The sequence below is a fragment of the Beta vulgaris genome, chromosome 6 (assembly GCF_026745355.1).
Source record: "Beta vulgaris subsp. vulgaris cultivar EL10 chromosome 6, EL10.2, whole genome shotgun sequence".
In the NCBI taxonomy this organism is placed as follows: domain Eukaryota; kingdom Viridiplantae; phylum Streptophyta; class Magnoliopsida; order Caryophyllales; family Amaranthaceae; genus Beta; species Beta vulgaris.
The window spans coordinates 10,782,410-10,802,309 of NC_079207.1; the positions used below are offsets into that span (position 1 = coordinate 10,782,410).

The 19,900-nt window shown below is 34.8% G+C and overlaps 2 protein-coding genes across 2 annotated transcripts; both read right to left on the minus strand.

Annotated features, from left to right (window-relative positions):
• Nucleotides 1–3,948: 3,948 nt before the first annotated feature.
• On the minus strand, nt 3,949–5,088 carry LOC104895684 (uncharacterized). The gene has a single exon (XM_010682255.4). The coding sequence runs from the start codon at nt 4,712–4,714 to the stop codon at nt 4,061–4,063; it is 654 nt and encodes a 217-aa protein (XP_010680557.1). The 5' UTR covers nt 4,715–5,088; the 3' UTR covers nt 3,949–4,060.
• Nucleotides 5,089–16,748: 11,660 nt separating this feature from the next.
• On the minus strand, nt 16,749–18,543 carry LOC104895685 (uncharacterized). The gene has a single exon (XM_010682256.4). It carries the CDS (start codon nt 18,441–18,443, stop codon nt 17,169–17,171), a length of 1,275 nt encoding a protein of 424 aa, XP_010680558.3. The 5' UTR covers nt 18,444–18,543; the 3' UTR covers nt 16,749–17,168.
• Nucleotides 18,544–19,900: the final 1,357 nt, after the last annotated feature.

Here is a 19,900-nt window from a genome sequence, read left to right on the forward strand (position 1 = left end):
AATAGTTACTAACTTTAATAAAAATAATATATTTATTCAAGGACCTTCAAGATTATACTGTGACTTGGGTTTGCGAGATTGACAATCTTTGAGATGAGCAATCGTGAAGCCTGAAGGAAATTTTGTGTTTTGATTTTTGAATGTATATGTTTGAATGTATGAGTTTTGTAGGTGTATTTGTAAAGTGTATAGTCGAAGTATATAAAATTTGAGTGTTAAGAGTGTGAAAAAAAATTGTATCCTTAATTCGGAAAATCACGCCTATTTATAAGAAAACAGAAATAGGGTGTCGCGCTCAGGGTGTGCCAGACGCATGCCTTGTGTGACGCACAATCACACGTGTCAAGCGCATGTTGGTGTATCTGACGCAACACGCACAATCAACTACGTACATGTGGTACACGCTTTAAAAAAATATGCTTCCTCCATTATGTTTTAAATGAAACATTTGTTTTTTCACGCAACCCAACGCGATTCTTTAATCATTAATATCTTTAGTTGTGTACACCTAAAGAATATAAAAAAGTTCTAATTTGATAGTATGCATTGAGACGAATCTAACAAGATATTACTTGACTATGTTTTTTTTATTTTATATAATGACGATAAATAGAGTCAAAATTGATCAATGAATAGTGTCATTTAACTCAATGTTTTATTTAAAATAGAACTGAAGAAGTAGAAAAGAACATTACGCGTCACGCAGAGGTGGCGCACTCTATGTGACGCATAATGCCACGTATCAAGTGCAGAATTGTGCACCTGACACAAATACACAATTGTTTTTGACACGTTTTGACAGCTATTTTCAGAAAATGTGTTTTAATGATTTTCTTTTATCTTTTGATTCTGGAAATCCGATTTTAATTATGAAAAACTTTGACAATATTTATTTATTAAAATAAAATAATTATCAGGAGTAAATAATTATTGGGCTTTTTAAAGGATTGAGCTCAAAATGCAATTAATCATCAAAAATCAATAATTGTGCTTTAAAATAGGACTTTAACACTTTTAGAAATAGTTTTGGGTTGGTTTTTCGTACTGCTCTTTCCTTGGGCAAATTAATTAGGACTGCAATATTTTTCATCATTGAATCCTTAAATAGGGAGACACAATTATGTGTCTACAGGATGGAAGGAGTTATTCTTTACATATGAAAACACTACTGAAAAAGATCTTTATACTTAAGCAAAAGATTGAATAATTGAAGACGATTCTGATAGAAACGCCACAAGCGAGACCACCATAAAAACGCGTATTAAAGTAACCCATTGGACTATATTTTAATATTAAATCAACACGTAGATTAAGATTCATCACCAAGGCAAGATTAATACTCTCTCCGTCCCTTAATAGATTTTCCCTTTCTTAGATGCACATTTTATAATGTTAATAACTTTACTATATATTAGTAGAAATTATAAAAGTTTGATATTCCAAATGTATACCGGAGAGGCAGAGAGGAATCAAATAAGACCACACATAACTATGTTTAATCTTATATATTGCGATTTTGTAGGATTTTCTTTATCTATTAATAGTCGCAAATCAAAATTGTGAAATTTATTACTCACAAGTCTTAAAGTGTGGCCCAACTTGAGGTTATGAACCTGATTGGCCAAGTTTTATTGGTTACGACCAATACACGATTGATTCTTAATGGGCCTCAGGGATATAATGAGAATTTCCGTAAAGGGGACTCTTGTTGGAAGTGGTCTCAGACTTCTAACTTTTTCCAAAATGGAGCTCAAGTTCATGGCCTCATGGGTATTATTTATCATCTGATTGTATTTTATGCAATGGGTGAGGACGTGAGGTAAATGGTTAAAACGTCGATATAACGATGTTTAAATAAGGGAAAAAAAAAGAGAGATTCACCTATAAGAGTAAAAAAAAAACTGAATTTCTATTCTTCGCCCCAAATCTACTTAAAATCGCCCAAAAAAAATGAAATTACATTTATAACCTTTTTTTTCCTATACCACCACCCTCCACCTCCTGCCAGCCACCACCACCATCACCACCATCATCACCACCATCCACCTCCTGCCATAATGCTACAGGCTACAGCAGGGACGTTCCCCACCACCGCAGCCACCCACGCACCTTTTGTTTTTTTTCTTCCCCCTAGATCACCACCCTCTACCTCTTGCTAAGCATCCAACATCCACCTGCCACGCAACCACCATCCACCTGCCATTTTGCGACAACAACCTTCCCCCAACACCGCATCCACCAACGCACACGGAAAGCAGGCGAATTTTTTTTTTTGCCATGGGCGAATGTCCGGGCTGGACGTTTGCCCCATGGCCCGAACGTCCGGCTAGGACGTTCGCCCCATGGGTGGAACGTCCATCCCGGACGTTCGCCCTATGGCCCGAACGTTTGGGCCGGACGTTCGGGCCATGGGGCGAACGTCCAGCCTGGACGTTCGCCCATGGCAAAAAAAAAATTCGCCTGCTTTTCGTGTTGCTGACTGCGGTGGTGGGGAAGGTTGCGATGGCGGTGGAGGTCGCAGCTGCAGTGAGAAGGTAGGTGGAGGTCGCAGGTGCAGTAGGAAGGTAGGTGGAGGTCGCAAGTGCAATGGGAAGATAGGTGGAGTTCGCAGGTGCAGTGGAAAAGAGGAGAGGATGAAATGGTCTGGCAGTGGGGAGGTACGTGGTGGTGGGGGTGGTGGGTGGGATGGAAAAGAAGGAAGGGTGAAATTGTTTATAAAAATTAATTTTGGGCAATTTTAATAAATTTTAGGGCGATGTTTAACAATCCTAAAAAAAAACGATGTTCATTGTTTAGTCGCCAAGAAATAATATATAACTATTATCCTATTACTAATTCTATACGAGTATATGAAGAAAACCAATTTTAAGTATCGGGTACCCGGACCTAGACCCGCTCCAACCGGGTACCCAGAGCGAAACCGGGATACCCACCAGGTACCGGGTCCGACAAAATTCTGCCCAAAATTGGAACCAAATGCAACTGGGTCCATTTTCTTGGACCCAGACCCGAACCCAGTTGGACCAGGTCAGGGTTCAGACCTGCCGGGTCCATACCGAGTCCGGATCTAGGTACCTGGAATTTCTGCTCACCCCTAGGTATAGCATACACTGTTTTGGTTATTTCTATAAAAAAAAAAACAATTGTATTGGTTTTACGTCCACCGCACTTTCATGAAAAAAAAAGGAAATATTTGTTGGAGTTAGTATATGGAGTCTTAGTTTTCTTACTCCATAAAGTTGCTTCAAAAGAACAAAAAAAGTCCTTGTCCACATTGGTAGTTTAAAGGTTTTTTTGAGTTTCATTCTTTATACATTTGTTGAAAGTTGAGTGGGAAGGAACTAGTCACCACACGCGCATATCGGCAGGGCGCGGTTGTGGGACATTTTAGTTCAATTACTTATTTTTTGCGGAAATCAGCATTCATATTTTCGCTGATTTCGTAACTATTGTCCTTGATTCTTCCCGTTATTATTATTTCTGTTTTGATTGTATTATCGTTTTTTTTGCTTTTCATCAGTCTTTAAGAGACACAGACTAATGGTTCCTCTCTATAAAATTCTAAACATGTTCTCTGTATTCTCTCATCTGGGCATTATTTAAAGTATTCTCAAACTATGACTTTGTACAACACCAGAGCAGCAGTCGTGTAACCCTGGAGGTTGGTTGCTAAGAGTCCGTATGTACGTAACAGGGTAGATTCAACTTTAAGACACTATTGTTCACGCCACGACTATTCAAATAAGTTATTACGATTGATCTACCCGTTTTAATTCCTACTATATTGAATATGCTTGTTATTTAGATACTGCACTTTAATACAAACAACACGCCCTTTTCCTATGTAGTGATTCGAGAGTTGCTCGTCATATTCACTAAAATCTAAATATAGTTAACTAAGTTTGCAAGTATATAGCAAATTAGCAATAAGAATCATGCAAATCAAAGTTGGTAAATGTATTCTAGAGCAAAATAGCAAATTAGCATTGATCTGTTTCCAAATGGACCACACCAAAATTAGTTAACTAATTCTATACACCAATTAGTCCAAAAAACAAAGCTAAAAGCAATCTAAAGTTGCACCAATTAAAAGCATTTCACTATCAACACAAGAAGAGCAGCACCCTCCATTTGATTTACATCCACACTCATCCCACCTTTGCAACCTCTCTGTTCTTCTCCTCTTCCTCATCTCTTCCATTGAAACAACCTTCGCCGCGGCCGCGGGAGCCTCAATCTTCATTACTATCTGCAACGCTGGAGGCTTAACACCATCTTCAACTTTAAGCACCTTATCACTCTGATTAACAGTCATAAAAACCCACTTCTGAAACTCCATTTCTGGCGCATCAAACACATTCTTCCAAGGCATCTCAGCAGTTGCAATAAGCTGCGAGCTGCCAACATTCCCTAGGAAAGTCTTGGTATTTCGCCATCGAAGCTCGAAAAAAACACTTTCTTCTTTCAGATGAAGGATTGAATCTTCTGTTCCACTGCACTCTAGTGAAAAAGAATCATCCCAGAAAACATAACCATCTTTTTGGGAAGATCTTATTTCTTTTGTGTTTACCTGAACTCTTCTATTGTTGTTACTTCCTGTAGTAAAGTAGCATCTAATGAATAAATTACCTTTGTTCTTTGTTTCTATATTTTTGGCTCCTATGACTTTTAGCTGAAGCATAAGTGAGGAAGAGTTAGAACCAAAATTAGCCATGAGATATAATATATGGTTTATGAAGATGGAGAAGTATGTTTTTTCTGGGGTGTTGTATGTTATTAGTTTGAGTTGAGATTAATGGTAGATTCTACTTGTATATATATAGGAGAATAAAGGTGCTTTCTTCAAGTGATGAGGAGGCAATTAACATTGAAGTGGAAAAATACACTTGACAAAGATAAAGACAAAAATGAGACCTTTTTGAATCTTCCACCTTTGATATGCTTAGTGAAATATTATTGGCATTAAGTGGATTAAGATTTTATGAGGGAACTATAGTATTATGGAGGGATTAATTTTTAGTTTATTTGCAGTAAATGACCCTTTCTGAATCATGAAGGGATCAAATTTTTAATTGACCCTTGCATTTGATGTTAGCTTTTTTTCTCATTCTTGAGTTGTTGGGAGAGTTCTTTGTAAGTGCATAGTGGTGGTTGTTTTGTGTCAATTGATGTGGATCCATTATTTAGTTGACACATAAAAGGTTATATGTTACCCTAATGGAGTGTGTTCTTTATGATGTGTTGCACATTTAAATGATGATATAACATTATGATTTATGACTAAAACCTATATATTAGTATCTTATTATATTATTTGTGTTTGTTTGTAACTTCATATATGTTTTAATAATGATTTTATTCCAACTTTTCTAATTCTTATTACATACAGATAACCTTATATATGTATTATATTTTATCAATAATTTCGTTTCTATTAATAATATACGTTGAATCATCCCAATGTATGACGTATATCACATATAAGAATTCACAAGGTTAATATATATATATATATATTTGTTTTGATTCGGTAATTTACTGGCCCAAGCACCTTCAACTCTCATGAGTGAGGGGGTAAGAAGGGGATCCCAACCCATAAGGAAACTTCCAAAGACTAGAAATTGGGGATTTATACCCAGAAACATAAATCCACACAAACACCCCAAATATGAGGTTGATGTGAGTCGAACTCCCGATCATGAGGTTGGGAGGTGGGAGCTCCAACCATTGGGATCCCGCATGATTCTCCACAAGGTTAATATATAGTATTATGTTGGGGCATACAAAATATTTCCATATTAAACTTGTGTTGGTTTATCAACATTTTTTGATAAAGTAAAAAAATAATATATAAGTATATTTTTTACGGTAAACGTACAAGTAGTCAAGTACAACTATTCATGCCCCTATATAATTCAAGACATCATCCATCTATTGGGTTATTTCGATAGGTGGGAAATTCACCATATTTTTCGATAAGCAAACATGCAGCAGATTAAATAGCTAGTCGGACACTTGATGTCAGACCTTTTTTTTTTGGGAACAATGTCAGAGTCTCTAGCAATTGAGCTTAATTGTAATTCCAGTTTGTTATCTATAATTGTAAATGATGCATTAAAAGCTCCATTTGTAAGGAGGGTCTCATAACGCTCCACCTTTCTTTTGCTTACCGAAAAATAAATGCCCCTACATAATAAAGCACGTAACTTTTTCCATCTAGCCGAGCATAAACTTTTCAAGCAAAGAATATGCAAGAGGCATATGTTTTGTTCCACACATGGAGGTGATGGGGACAGATTTGAGTTTTTGTTGCAAATATCATTTGCGACAATTGCGTCATAGACAAAACAAAGAGCTGGATGTTACGGGCCGGGACCAGGCCAGGCCAGCGTTCTACACTCTACAGTACGAGTTTGGCACAGGCGCAGTGCGCAGTGCGCAGTGCGCGCCGCACAACATTAGGAGCCCGCTACTAGTCTCACAAGCTAAGGCTCGAGAGTTGCAGGGACGTATGAACATCATTTTTAAAGCAACACAAGCACAAATGCACAATGTATAAGCCTGCTAATAACAGTATGGTGGAGTGATGGTTGGATTTCTTTTTTTCATATATACTTGAAGTTGTGGCTTCAAATCTTTGTTGGAAATTTTGGATAAAATCCAACAATCTTCACGTTGACAATGCTTCTTTTATGGATCAAAACAATGTATAAGCCTGCATGTAGTCTACTCATTTATTAATCAAAGAAGAAATAAATAAGGGCAGTCTTATTCATTATAGTTTTTTGTTTCCAAATTATAGTTTTTTCCAAAACCAGAAATAATATTATGAAAATTGAAAAAATTATTTTTCACTTTTCTATTATCATCAGAATTGATATATTTAGTATAAATATGACTCATTTTATATTTATAATGTTCACCAAGCTAAATCAAGCTTATTAGTAGGGATTGTGCCTTTCGACCTTGGGGTTGGGGGTTAGATTCTCACTAGAGGTACTTTGATGGTAGAGATTTCCTTTACCCTCCCCCCTAGTCTCAAAGTATCTAGCTCGCTAACCTAGGCTAGGTTGACCCATGCGAAATTCCGATCGGATAGGACAATTCATCTTACCATCCAAAAAAGGACTTTTACATTCAAAAAACCAAAAAATGAAAATTTTCCTACTTTCTATAATTTATTATTAATTTAAGCACTTTTCGTTTTTGTTTAATTCCTAATTTAGTAGATATTTTATCCTCATTCCACTTGTTGCCTCATCTAATTTCATTGTCTTACAAGTGACAGCTACCTTTTCTCTTCTTCAAGACCCATTGACAGACTCAATCTTTTCCTTGTTTTAATTTTTAGAGTTACAGTTACAAATAATTTGTAGGAACAAAGAAAATATAAATTATTATCTACATGTGAAATGCAAACAGTTAAAACTCATAATACTAAAAACTATTATAGTAATAATGATGATGTTGTTTAAACTCAGACTATATAGTTTAATATATATGATGAATTCTCTTTACCTTAAAAACCATGAACTTATCTGAACTGAACTAAACATATCTAAACTTGTCGGATCTGATTGGATCTGATTCAACTTATTGGATCTGATTGAAACTTATTTAATAGCAGAAAGTTGACTATTAAGATCTTATCAAATTGAAACTTATTGAAACTGATTGGACCTTATCAGAACTTATTGAAATTTATTTGACATGATTGAAAATAATTTATAAATGATCAATTTATACATTAATAAGCATGCAAATCATATTCTTGCAATTTGTATACAAATACATGAAGTATGTAAAAATAAGCTACATGTTATAACGAAAGCAATAAAGCAATGAAGAATTAAAGTACAATCGATACAATAATTAACGTAAATCACTAACAATTTGTTAGCTACATCAGTGTTATACTATCTTTTAAGAAAGAAAGTACAAATTACAGAATAATAGAGGCAGAAATAAAACTCACATAATTAATTAATCCTAACGTCAGATAATTTAACACATATTTCAACACTACCTCAACGGTCCCCTCCCTTAAGACCTTACTCAACGATACTACAACAGCATCCACATAAATTTACTATGGGTTAGTAAACTTTTTTTAATGAAAAACGTACGCTTTGTTACTTGTATAAAGGATGTCGACCTGCCATAGTGACTAGAAAAGCCGAGTATATTACTCCAATAATAATACAGTTGATGATAACATGAAATTAAATATAGTCCACTAATGGTATGGTAATCTACAATTAGATTGCATGATAATGGAGACCAAGGTGGATAACGCTTAGTTAGTCCTATTGGGCGGCTGCACTCGAGGGCGCAAAATACTACATAGTAGAAAATCTAGTATGCAGCTTATCGTCTTAACATCGCATATATTTTATCAACTTTAAGTTGCTATTGGTGAACTATGCAAGTTAAAACTTAGGCGGCGAATCCTAATAAAATCAAATTTTAGGCATAATATTGTGTAAACAAATTGATCAGATAGCTACAATGACAGAAAAAGATCACTTTACAACTCAAAGCCATAGTTTTTATTGTTAAATTATTACTACACTAATTGTTGTTAGTATTATTACTAAATCAACTACATACTTGCAGGAATAAAAAAGATCAGCTAGGCTCCCTTTGAATGGGCAGTTGTAACTTTTCTAGTAATCTACTAAATACTAATCTAGCTAGTTGTAGTTTGTTACCATTGTTCTAATCCATAATACACTTGGAACTGTTGTATAATACTACTTTTTTGTGTGTGTGCAAATGCTTTAGCAAATCTTATTTTAAGGGAAGCAGTATGTATAATGTATTACTGTTTCAAAATATAAGGTATTCATGCTTTACGAAAATTTATCTTGACCACAAATATTTCTCATAATATGATAAACAAAAATTATAAAAATACTATAATAACATTATCTTTTTAGAAGAAATATCAACATAAATTGAGAGCAATTAATGGTCAAAGTTCGACCTTGAATATCGTGTGTGTCTTATATTTTGAAATTGAGGGAGTACAATATTAGCATTGCAGTGTCCCTACTCCCTAATACACCTTCATAAGTCATACTTATCATGCTTGTATGCATGGTACCCAAGTACGCTAGCGGACATGTATCCATGGGTAGTATTATATCAAGACGCAACCATAATATGACGACTGGGATTAGGTCCGATCCATGGGCAGTACAACAACACTGTTGACAATCACCTAATAGGACAAAATAAAGGAAATCTTCCCTATTCGCACTCATCACGGCCATACACGTGGACAATAATGATTGTACATCATCAGAGCAACCACACTACTATAAATAGTCATTTGGTACTATTCTAAATACATATATTCTCTCTCTAAATTTTTCATGGACAAATCTTTGACTTGGTCGGGAGAAGGGTTTCCTCGCCTCCCTCGAGTTTAGTTGACGTTTGTTTCCTTGAAGCCAGTGGCGGAGCCAGGATTTTCAATCAGGGGTAGCATAATATAACTAACTAAATAACGGTTTATAATAGTAGAATATAATTCACATTAACCTACACTTATAACCCTTTTGTACGACACTATATTATTATATGGTTCATAATACTATATTCTTTAGACGTACATTATGAGAGAGTTCTTCCCATAAAATACTCTACGTACCCTATTACTTTATCGTATCCAACCCTTTTATAGCCGAAGAATTTTCTCTCCCGTACAATGTAAGTCTGAAGAACTAAAAATAAGAAACTAATGAAAAACTTAAAGTTGATTTAAAAGAGGGGTACGATATAGAATAAAAAAACTCAAAGCTACAATTTGAAATGAAAAAAATATTCAGAATATAACGTAGGAAATGGAAAAATACATGGGTACTTTATCAAAAAAGATTCTGTTTATAATATGTGATTTACAAAAGGCTGAACCTTTTTATTCAAAATTAGAGAAGTGTAATGTATTTATAATATAATGAACGGCAACTATAATTAAAATAAAGTTTGTTGTTATATGAAGTATTATATTATTTAAAATTACAAGTATAATTGTAGAAGATGGAAAAGATTTGGGGCATAGGAGAAATTAAAGAAAAGGAAAAAAGAAAAAGGAAAAAAGAAAATAAACAAAAGAGAAAACTAAAAACGAGAAAATGTTACAGATGTATTCGAACCTAGGACCTCCTTGTATTCAGGATAGTACACTTACCACTGCGGTAAGCGCAAAACATCAGTATCATTTTGCTAGATTTTGTATATATTCTGTTTCTATTTTTTTTCTCCCAGCCTATTTGTTTTTAATTTTTTTTTTTGAGGGGTAGCATATGCTACCCCTTGTTACTTAGTAGATCCGCCCCTGCTTGAAGCTACTCCTTAGCGATCACCGACTCCAACCTGGGCGGGGTTACCTTGAAGATAGGACCCGACTAATAACCAAGTGCAACATGTGCACTAGAACAAGGCCTCCAATAAAATGGGGCCTCTAAATTTCATAATTAATATATAGGATTTGTTGCAACATGTACTGAAATGGGTAGGCGTAGCATAGTGGTGATGTAGATTGATGGCTGACATTAGATTTTTCGCGTCGTTAAACGAAACTCCTAGATCAAATTACCTAAATAACCACTAACCTAAGTATAATGGCAAGCGAAGGTTATTCTTCCACAAAGACTAAGGGTAATAATCACCGAAGTCCGAAAATGTTAATTATAATAAGCTAGGATGAAGATATAGTTGTATGAAATTGGTCAATTATCAACTAAAAACTAGTATATATAAAATGAACTAGGGTAGGGGAAGTCACCAAGTATTTTAATCATGAAAACAATTAGGCAAATAAGAGGATAGTCCAAAGAGAATGAATTAAATGGGTCATCTAACAAGTCTCTAATTACTCTTTCGAGTTAAAGAGGGTTACTCAAATTGGAGATTATGTCCTATTTTCATGCAACAAATTAAACCCCAACTCAAGAGCATGAATAACAAGATGACTAAATAAATTCCTAAACTAAAACCCCTATCTTCATGCAAGTTTAGTTAATTCGATTGAAAACGTAAAACCATACTCTTAATAATGTAGCACATCAGACAAATTAGACCCCATACCCTTAATAATATGGTGAAACTGACAAATTATGGTTTGACCCTTAGATCCACTATCATCCCTAGATGTGAGTGCGTGTTTAAAAGTTTGATACTTTGATTCCTCAATTACCTATTTTCCTTATGTTCCCCAGGGCCCAGGTAGTTTGAACAGTAGTCGAGGTCTATCCAACATATATGGGCCAAAGTTTGTTAAGTTTGGCAAGATCTAAAGTAGAAGGATTTGAGAGACAAAGCCCAATCTTAGCTAAAAGTAAAACTGGGTTTGCAGTTTGCACAAAGGACCACAACTTCACAAGCAACCGAGTGGCAATAGAAGTCCATGAACTGAAATTAGGTCTGGTAACATGGCTCATTGTCATTGATAATTTGATTTGTGCCAATTATCTAACTTACTGTGTCGGCAATACTTCTTCATTTTTTGAAAAGAGGTCTCTCTGCCTATTATCTAACTGAAATGAATTTGTATGAACTGAAATAATCTGAACTGATCTGAAATGATCTAAATTGAACTGAAATGAATGAAAATTGTGAAGGGAAACTATCTGAACTGAACTAAAATGAATTTATCTAAACTGAACTAAAATGAATTTCTCCTTGTCGTTGTTTCTTTTGTCCTCTTTGTAATTGTTGTAGATTTTGTAATTATTTGAAGTGGCTGCTTGTTTTTTTTATTTTTTTTATTTTATGTTTTAGATTAATTTAGTTGTGAGAGGTCTTTGATTCTGCCTTTGCATTGTTGGACCCTGGTGAGATTGAAGAGCTTGTCGAGTACAAATTTATTAAACTACCTATGTTTTATTTTATACGAAAGCTTACTTTGGAATAACGTCAGGGCAATGTTCGATTAGAGCTAGGTTCAATGGTTCTCATGTGTCTTTGTGTAATCTCCTCGTGGCCAATATACTTCATGCAAAACTGATTTATGTAATCATGTTCATGCGCGTCCTCCCCTCTTTTCTCTCTTATCTCTTCTCTTCCACAAAATTCTAATCTTCAATTTAAGGATTACTACCACCTTTTTGAACAGTGATAAGTTTTTTTTTTTTTTCTTATTGTTACTAATTTTAAGTTATTGTTTCTAAAAAAAACTTCTAGTTAAGCATATTAGAGACTCATCCAAGTTTCAAAAGCATATTAGGTTAGTTAAATAGGGTTAGAGGGGGGATTAGGACATAATGACTAACGGTGTTAGACTTCCGTTAGTCATAAGGGCATGTTGATGTATTTTTTGAAACGTGGGGGGTATATGGTGAATTTGGAAACTTGCGAGAGTATACGGTGCAAAAAAAAAAAAGTTAGGGGTATATGGTGAAAAAACCGAAAAATCATTCATGCGGTTCCAACAATCAGCTTAATCTTTTGATTGAGTTGTATTATACCATCCATCCCATCTTAATTGTCAAAATTTCTTTTATAGGCAGTCCCAACATATGTACTTCTCACATTTACATTATTAAAAGAACAAAAACGTTTAACGTGCCACTAAATTTATTTTTATTGTTCAAAGTAATATAAAAAGTTGAAAACATAACTATAATTAATGGTATCTTGTCATTTTGAATTCCTAAAATATCTTAAGCAAAAATGCCACGAAAAGAGTAAATTAAAACTTGGTCGACCCATTCAGTATACTGACCTTTTAATCCTCGCCCAACAATTACTTAAAATTAGACATGGCAAAGTTGGTCCTGATCCAAAAATCTGATCTGAAATATCCGATCTGTGGTCCAATCTGGGTCCGAACCAGACGGTCCGAACCTTGGTCCAAATCCGAAATGGTCCGGTCTGAAATAATCTTGATCCGAAACTCATCCGAAATTCGAATGATCCGATATGAATATGCCCGATCCGAAATCAATCCGATTCAAAGGTAACTCGATCTCAAAGCAATAAGAAATTATTGGCTTCCATTAGGCTTTGATTCGAAGTACCCGAAATTGACCCATTTCAAAAAAACGATTATCACAAATACTGTTTAGCACATGTTCTGACTATACAAATTAGTGATGTATACCTTTAGAAAGCACAAAGAGTGGTAGTTTCATATATACATAACAAAAGCTCATAGTCAAAGAAACTATGAGACCAACGGAGTAACAACTCCATACATAATAAAGGTGAGACAATCCACCATCCGATCCACAACCGTTCGATCCGAAAAGCATCCCAATCCGATGATGATCCGAAACATCATCCGAATTTTGGTCCGATCCAAAATGGTCCGGTCCGAACCCGATCCGAATATAACTTGATCCGAAAACGGTACGATCTGAATTGATCCGGTGCGAATCTGATCCGATTGGTCCGATTGCCAAGTCTACTTAAAATCGCCCTGAAATTACATTTGTAACCTTTTGTTGTTTTCTTAAATCACCACCACCACCACCACCACTTCACCTCTGCCAGGCTGCCACCACCATCCCCTCATTAACAACCCGCTTTCTCACCTGCTGCCGGCCATTCTCCCACCACCAATGCCAACCATGGCCAGATCTGAGCCTTTCTCTCACCTACTGGAGTCGTTCTCTCTCTCTCTCCTCTTGGGGTCGTTCTCTCTCTCCCACCTCCTACCGGTCGTTCTTTCTCGCTCACCACCGCCGCCAACCATGGCCGAATCTCTCGAAGCGCACATCTTTTGATCACCATGGCCAATCTTTCAAACACCATGGCTACAAATCTCGATTTTTTTTTGGATTTTGGGGGCGAACGTCTCGCCTAAACCCGACGTTCGGGCCATGGGGCGAACTTCCAAGCGAGACGTTCGCCCCCAAAATCCAAAAAAAATTCGAGATTTTTCGGTAGGTGGGTGGTGATGGAGGTGGCGGGTGGCAGGAGGACGTAGGTGATGGCGGGTGGTGGGAGGTGGTGGGGGGTGGTGAAAAAAAGGAGAAGTATAAAATAGTCCAATAAAATAATGTCGGGACAATTTTAAGTAATTTCAGGGCGATATTTAACAATACTCTTTATTATCCACTATTAATAAAATTTAATGTAAGCTGGAATCTGCTTCAATATGCTTCGATAGATGTAGTTATGTTTGAGAGAGATAGAGTATATGACATGTGGACTCTGGTCTAATACTATTTATTCTTTTTTTTTTTACGGGAAAAACAATACTTCCTCTGTTTTTAATTAGATGTTACACTTTTCAAATCACGGACTCCTAGGTAATTTTTGGAGAGGAGAGAGATAGAGAGAATGAAAAACAAAAGGGTCGCATGTGAACATGTGATAGGAGAGAGATAGAGAGAAATTATTACCCAAAATAAAAGTGTAACATCTAATTTAAAAATTCCTAAAATAGAAAGTGTAACATATAAAAAGAAACCGAGGAAGTATCATAAACTTACTCAACCAAGATGTCAGCCATTATATTACTCCCTCTGTTTCAAATTATAAGGCATTTTAGCTAGAAGAATTTGTTTCAAAATATAAGGCATTCTACAATACCAATGTAAGATTAAATGCAATTTTATATTATCAAGATAAGCTTATAGGTTATTTGGTATTATCAATATAATATTTAATGTCAATTCTTATTACCCATGCAAATCTAACTAAAATTAACTAAATTCTTAATCTATGTGCAAAAACCTTAAACGACTTATATTTTGAAACGGAGGGAGTAGTAGTAATCTCAATAGGGGAATCTTCTAACCACACTATTAGGCCCTCATAATACTTACTACTCTTTGCAAGTTTATGGGCCACCCTCTTCCCTTGTCTCTTGATATGATTTACACAGAAGATGGGCATTGATCAGCATATTGAAGGATATCATGAATAATCTTCCATTCTTCCCAAAAGGAGAAACTTCACATCTCGTCTCTTTTAGGTGCAAGATTTAAGATAATCACCCTCTAGGCTCCAGCACTATGTTCAAAAACCCCATCTCTCTAGCAATTTGAAGTCCATGTCTATAGTCTAATACTCTCTTTGTTTCAAAATATAGTTCCCATTTTCATTTTGGGTGTTCCAAAATATAGTTTCCATTTTCATATTTAGTTCCACAATTTTCTGTAATTTTTCTAGGAAAACCGTGTCCCTTCATTTATTTGCTTCTTGAATTTTGTTTTTCCTGTTTTTTATTCAACCAAAATGTTACAATTAATGCTTTTTCACCAATTATTCTCCATTCTCTCTCTTAAAATCATCTTTTCCCGTACCACATTTATTTAAATTATCAAAAAATCTTTAATATTCTTCATATATTCTACTTGCATAAATTACCGTGAAAAAAGTGGAAACTATATTTTGGGACGGGGGGACGGGGGAGTACTATTTATTCAATTATTCTTATTAAGACTATTACTCTATCCGTCTCTAAATAGATTGTCCCTTTTTCATATTTATGTACTCCCTCCGTCCCAAAATATAGTTCTCATTTTCATTTTGGGTGTCCCAAAATATAGTTCTCATTTACATATTTAGTTTCACATTTTTCTCATAATTTACCTAGAGAAACCATGTCCCATCATTTATTTGCTTCTTAAATTTTGTTTTTTCCTTTGTTTTTTTTTTTTGAATAGTAAAATTAATTCATTAATAAAAAGTCATACGACATCTACATAAGCAATCGAATCAAACAAATACATAAGTTGAATCAAACAAAAATTTCCTTCATAAAAAACTACGATCGTCAAACAAATCTTGCAATGTGGAACATCTCCCGCTTATATCGCTGGAAAATACAGCCTTGTTGGAGAGACAATCTAACGATCTCTTGTAGTCATGAGGATGATTTCCGTCGGATTCATCTGACCGTATTCGAAAAATTGATAACTTTTGTGATCCCGCATAATTCTTCACGAACAAAATAATTTCACGGCAATCCATTAGATCTAGTATCCCGGATTGTAACCTGTAGAAATTCCCCCTCTAAAAGAGGAGAAAAACCTTGTCTTTCGAAGGAGGTCGAAAAACCTTGTCTTTCGAAGGAGATCGAAAAACCTTTTCTTACGAAGGAGATCGAAAACCCTGTCTTTCGAGGGAGAAATCGTTATTGGAAACCTAAAAACAAATAAAAAAAGCAAAGGTGGGGGCTTTCCAACGGTAAAAACCGATGGAAGCCCCTTTAAAAATCAACAATGGAGGCTAGGGTTTTTGAAAGTAGAGAGTGTTTTTTTCCTTTGTTTATTCAACCAAAATGTTACAATTAATGCTCTCCCACCAATAATTCTCCATTCTCTCTCCTAAAATCATCTTTTCCCATACAACATCTATTTAAGTAACAAAAAAAATCTTTACTATCCCTCTTATATTCTACTTGCATAAATTACCGTAAAAAAAGAAAATGAGAACTATATTTTGGGACGGAGGAAGTATGTCCTAAATAGATTTCTCATTTACTTATTTGATATGGACGCACTAATTAAAATATTATTTTACTTTCAATTTTATAATATCACTCACTCCACCATATAACCCACATTATCTCTTATTAATAAACAATTTATAAAAAAATATATCAACTACTATATTTAATTATCATTTAATACAATTAAAGTCCTATACATGATTTCTTTTTAATAGTTATGCCCAAAATTAATGAACACTCTATTTCGAGACAGAAAAATACATTAAAAAATAGAATAATATAAATCGAAAGTAAAATCATGACTTTCAGTGTCCATGAATGATAACTCCCATGACCATCAGTCAATCAACCATTTATTTCTGGATATATTATACACATCAGTACTTTACATTTTACTGCATCTGCAGACTGCAAGTACATAAACAAGTGAAGCTCCAGAATTTCTACAACAGGACTGGCAGAAAATATGATAATACTGATTAAATAAAATTGGTCCAACAAAATAGTACTCCTAGTAAAATAAAAAGTAAAATATTCTTTAAAAAGATAAAGCGAGTAAAAGCACAATTTTCTTCTTCCTCGCTTTTCAGGACCAAAAAAAAAATAATCATAATACTATACTTCTATGACTTATGAGTGTGAATCAAAAGGAGAAAAAAAATATATATAAAGTAAACTTTCTAACTTAATGAGCTAATTTTAGAACGATGAATAGAAGTTCAGCTATTTAAGTAATTTTAGGACGACGAATAGAAGTTCAGCTGAGTTTTCCTTCTTCACCATCCTCTTCAAGGTAAGCTTTTTTCCTTCTTTCAGCACGAGCAAGTAGACAAATGATAAGAAAACACGTGGCATAGATCCCATGAACTTTCCAATTAGTCTTAGGCGGTTGATGCAACACCACACGATGAAACACCGTCATGTAATAATGAAGCCCAACAGAAAAGCCCACAAAAATCTGGGCCAAACTCAAAAACTTCTGGCCCAATCCAGAATCAGTAGAGAAAACAAGAATAAGATACATGATCAACATCAACAGATACATCACATATCCAAGAGTTTGCAATACTTGTAACCAAACATAGGTAGACTGCGAAGTAGCATAAAAAAACCTTAGTGGCTCTAATCCAGTGATTAAAGAACTTAAACATAGGATAGAGAAGTAAATTGATAAATAGATTTGGGTAAAAATTACAAGTTTTTGGAGAGAGAAAAATGCTTTGATGTGGTTAAAGAGGAGAGAGACTAATAAAAATGGTACAATAATGAACGCACATGATATTGCAATTGCAACTGAAGAAGCATATTCTTTTCCTACGTAAGGTTTAATGTAAGTTTTAGTAATTTCTTTGTTTGTTTTTGTGAGGTAAAGTTTTGATGTAGTTGAGATTTTATGTAAATCTGGGATAAATGTTTTGTGAAATTTTGTTGGAAGATCTCGAATTTCCGCGATAAAATCGTAATCTTCGTCGTTTTCATCGTTGTACATCCATGTCGGTGGTGAAGGAGTTTTTGATTTTTGTTTTTGTTTTTGTTTTTGGGTTTCTTTGATATTGTTTTTAGTAGTATCAGATTGGGGTAATTTGGTAATTTCCTTAACTAGAGTAGATGAAGATTTGGTTTTGTTTTTTGGGGAAGAGTTGGGTTTGACTAGATCCGATGATTTGGTTGAATTTGAGTGGAGCTTGGGAGCACCGACATTTTTAGAAGAAGATTTAGTTTTATTCTTAGGAGAAGTTAAGGTTGATTGAATTAATTTGGTTTGGTTTTTTTTAGAGGATGAATTAGAAGAAATTGAGGAAGAAGGTTTGATAAGTTTAGTTTTGTTTTGAGTTGATGATTTTGATTTGGATGAAATTTGAGGAAGATTAGTATCATGATTTTGTTGGTGAGTTTTTTCAAGTAAAGTTCTTCTTGCAAGAAAGAATTGAGGTTTTAATTGAATTGCAGAAGAGGCAAAGAGAGTAGAAGCAAATAGTAAGTGAAAAAGGAGGAATTTTGTGAAACTGAAATAGTGAGAAAGTGGAGACATAATAATGTCGGTAGTGTAGTAGTGTAGTACTAGGAAATAGGAGTGATGATACTATGAATAGATCTGATACTAGTGTACTACTACTACATGAAAGAGAGGAGAGAGAGAGGGGAAGGAGTGATTACTGATTAGAGATGGGGTGGATTTAAGGAGGTAGGAGAGAGAGAGAGATTAATGAAGGCAAAGATTGAAAGTGGCGGAAAAGAACAGATGGGACACACATGGTGTTGTGCAGTAGCCGAAAATACGCGGTTTTATGAAATAGAGGGTATGGGTTAATATTATAATCTAGTTTTAATGTGTAAATCTAAGGGTTTGTTTAAAGTTTGTAATTATAGGGGGGGGGGGGGGGGTTCAATTTACTCAAAAGTCAAAACAATGTTCTTGCTCTTTCACATTGGATTTCTTTGTAGGATATTTTTCATTTTTGTGCTTCTAAAACTGAGAAATGAGAATAGGATCATCGTACAAGCATTAGCATTTGAACTTCATTTTAGAGGTTTTTTTATGGACTTGGTCGGTATAGGTAGATGCGTGGACTAAGGTTGACTTGTGATAGATCTGATTTGATAAAGTCTTTGAAACGACTTTGTAGTGTCGTATCTTAGGAAAGAAAAGTAATATATTATTTTGATCAATAAGAGTTGGCTCATCAAGTGGTAAACAACTTGATGTCGCTTAGTATCACCTAACTGAAAAAATTAGATACTTTAGAAAATTTAGGCATATTTTCTTCAGGGTTGACCTATAGACTAAACTTATGTTAATATTTCAGTTAAAAAGTTGTCTGGCTTTGTCAAACCGACCTAGGTATATTGTTTGACATACTGAAAAGCAAAGTAGTACCATGTAACTCTCTTTTAGGTGTACAGCAACCTTGTAAACTCATGTATGTTCAATCAATAGGTAGCATATAATTGTAATTTCCTGTCTTACATTTTCTGGGAGAAGGAAAGAGGTAGATTACATGTCAAATATTTGTTTTAAAACACTTGCTTTAGATTGTTGAATCTTCAGAGTAAAGAGTTCCAACCATTTACTTTGTTTTGATTTTTGAACATAGTAAGGAGTAATTCATAGAGGATTTACATAATGCTGTAATTCGTCCTCTGCAAAGCAATGGTGCATATGTTGTATATTCTTTGAGCTAGCTATGCAAGTAAACAAGTTAAGGGGAACTGAGAAAGTGATGATCTCAGTGTTTATTTGGATTTTAAGAGTAGTCAACTACCATTTACCAAGGAAAGTTACTAGTTTGATTGGAGGATTGTTAAACATCGGTCCCAAATTACTTAAACATTGCCCTCATGAAATTCGTTAAAAAAATTACCTTGTCGGAAAAAAAATTACATGGTTGGAAGACATTGTTGTCGTCGGTGGTGATTGTTGGTGTGATCGTCGGTGGATTGGAGGTAGCGATTGGTGGTTAGTGATGTTAGGCGGTGGTGGAGAGAGAG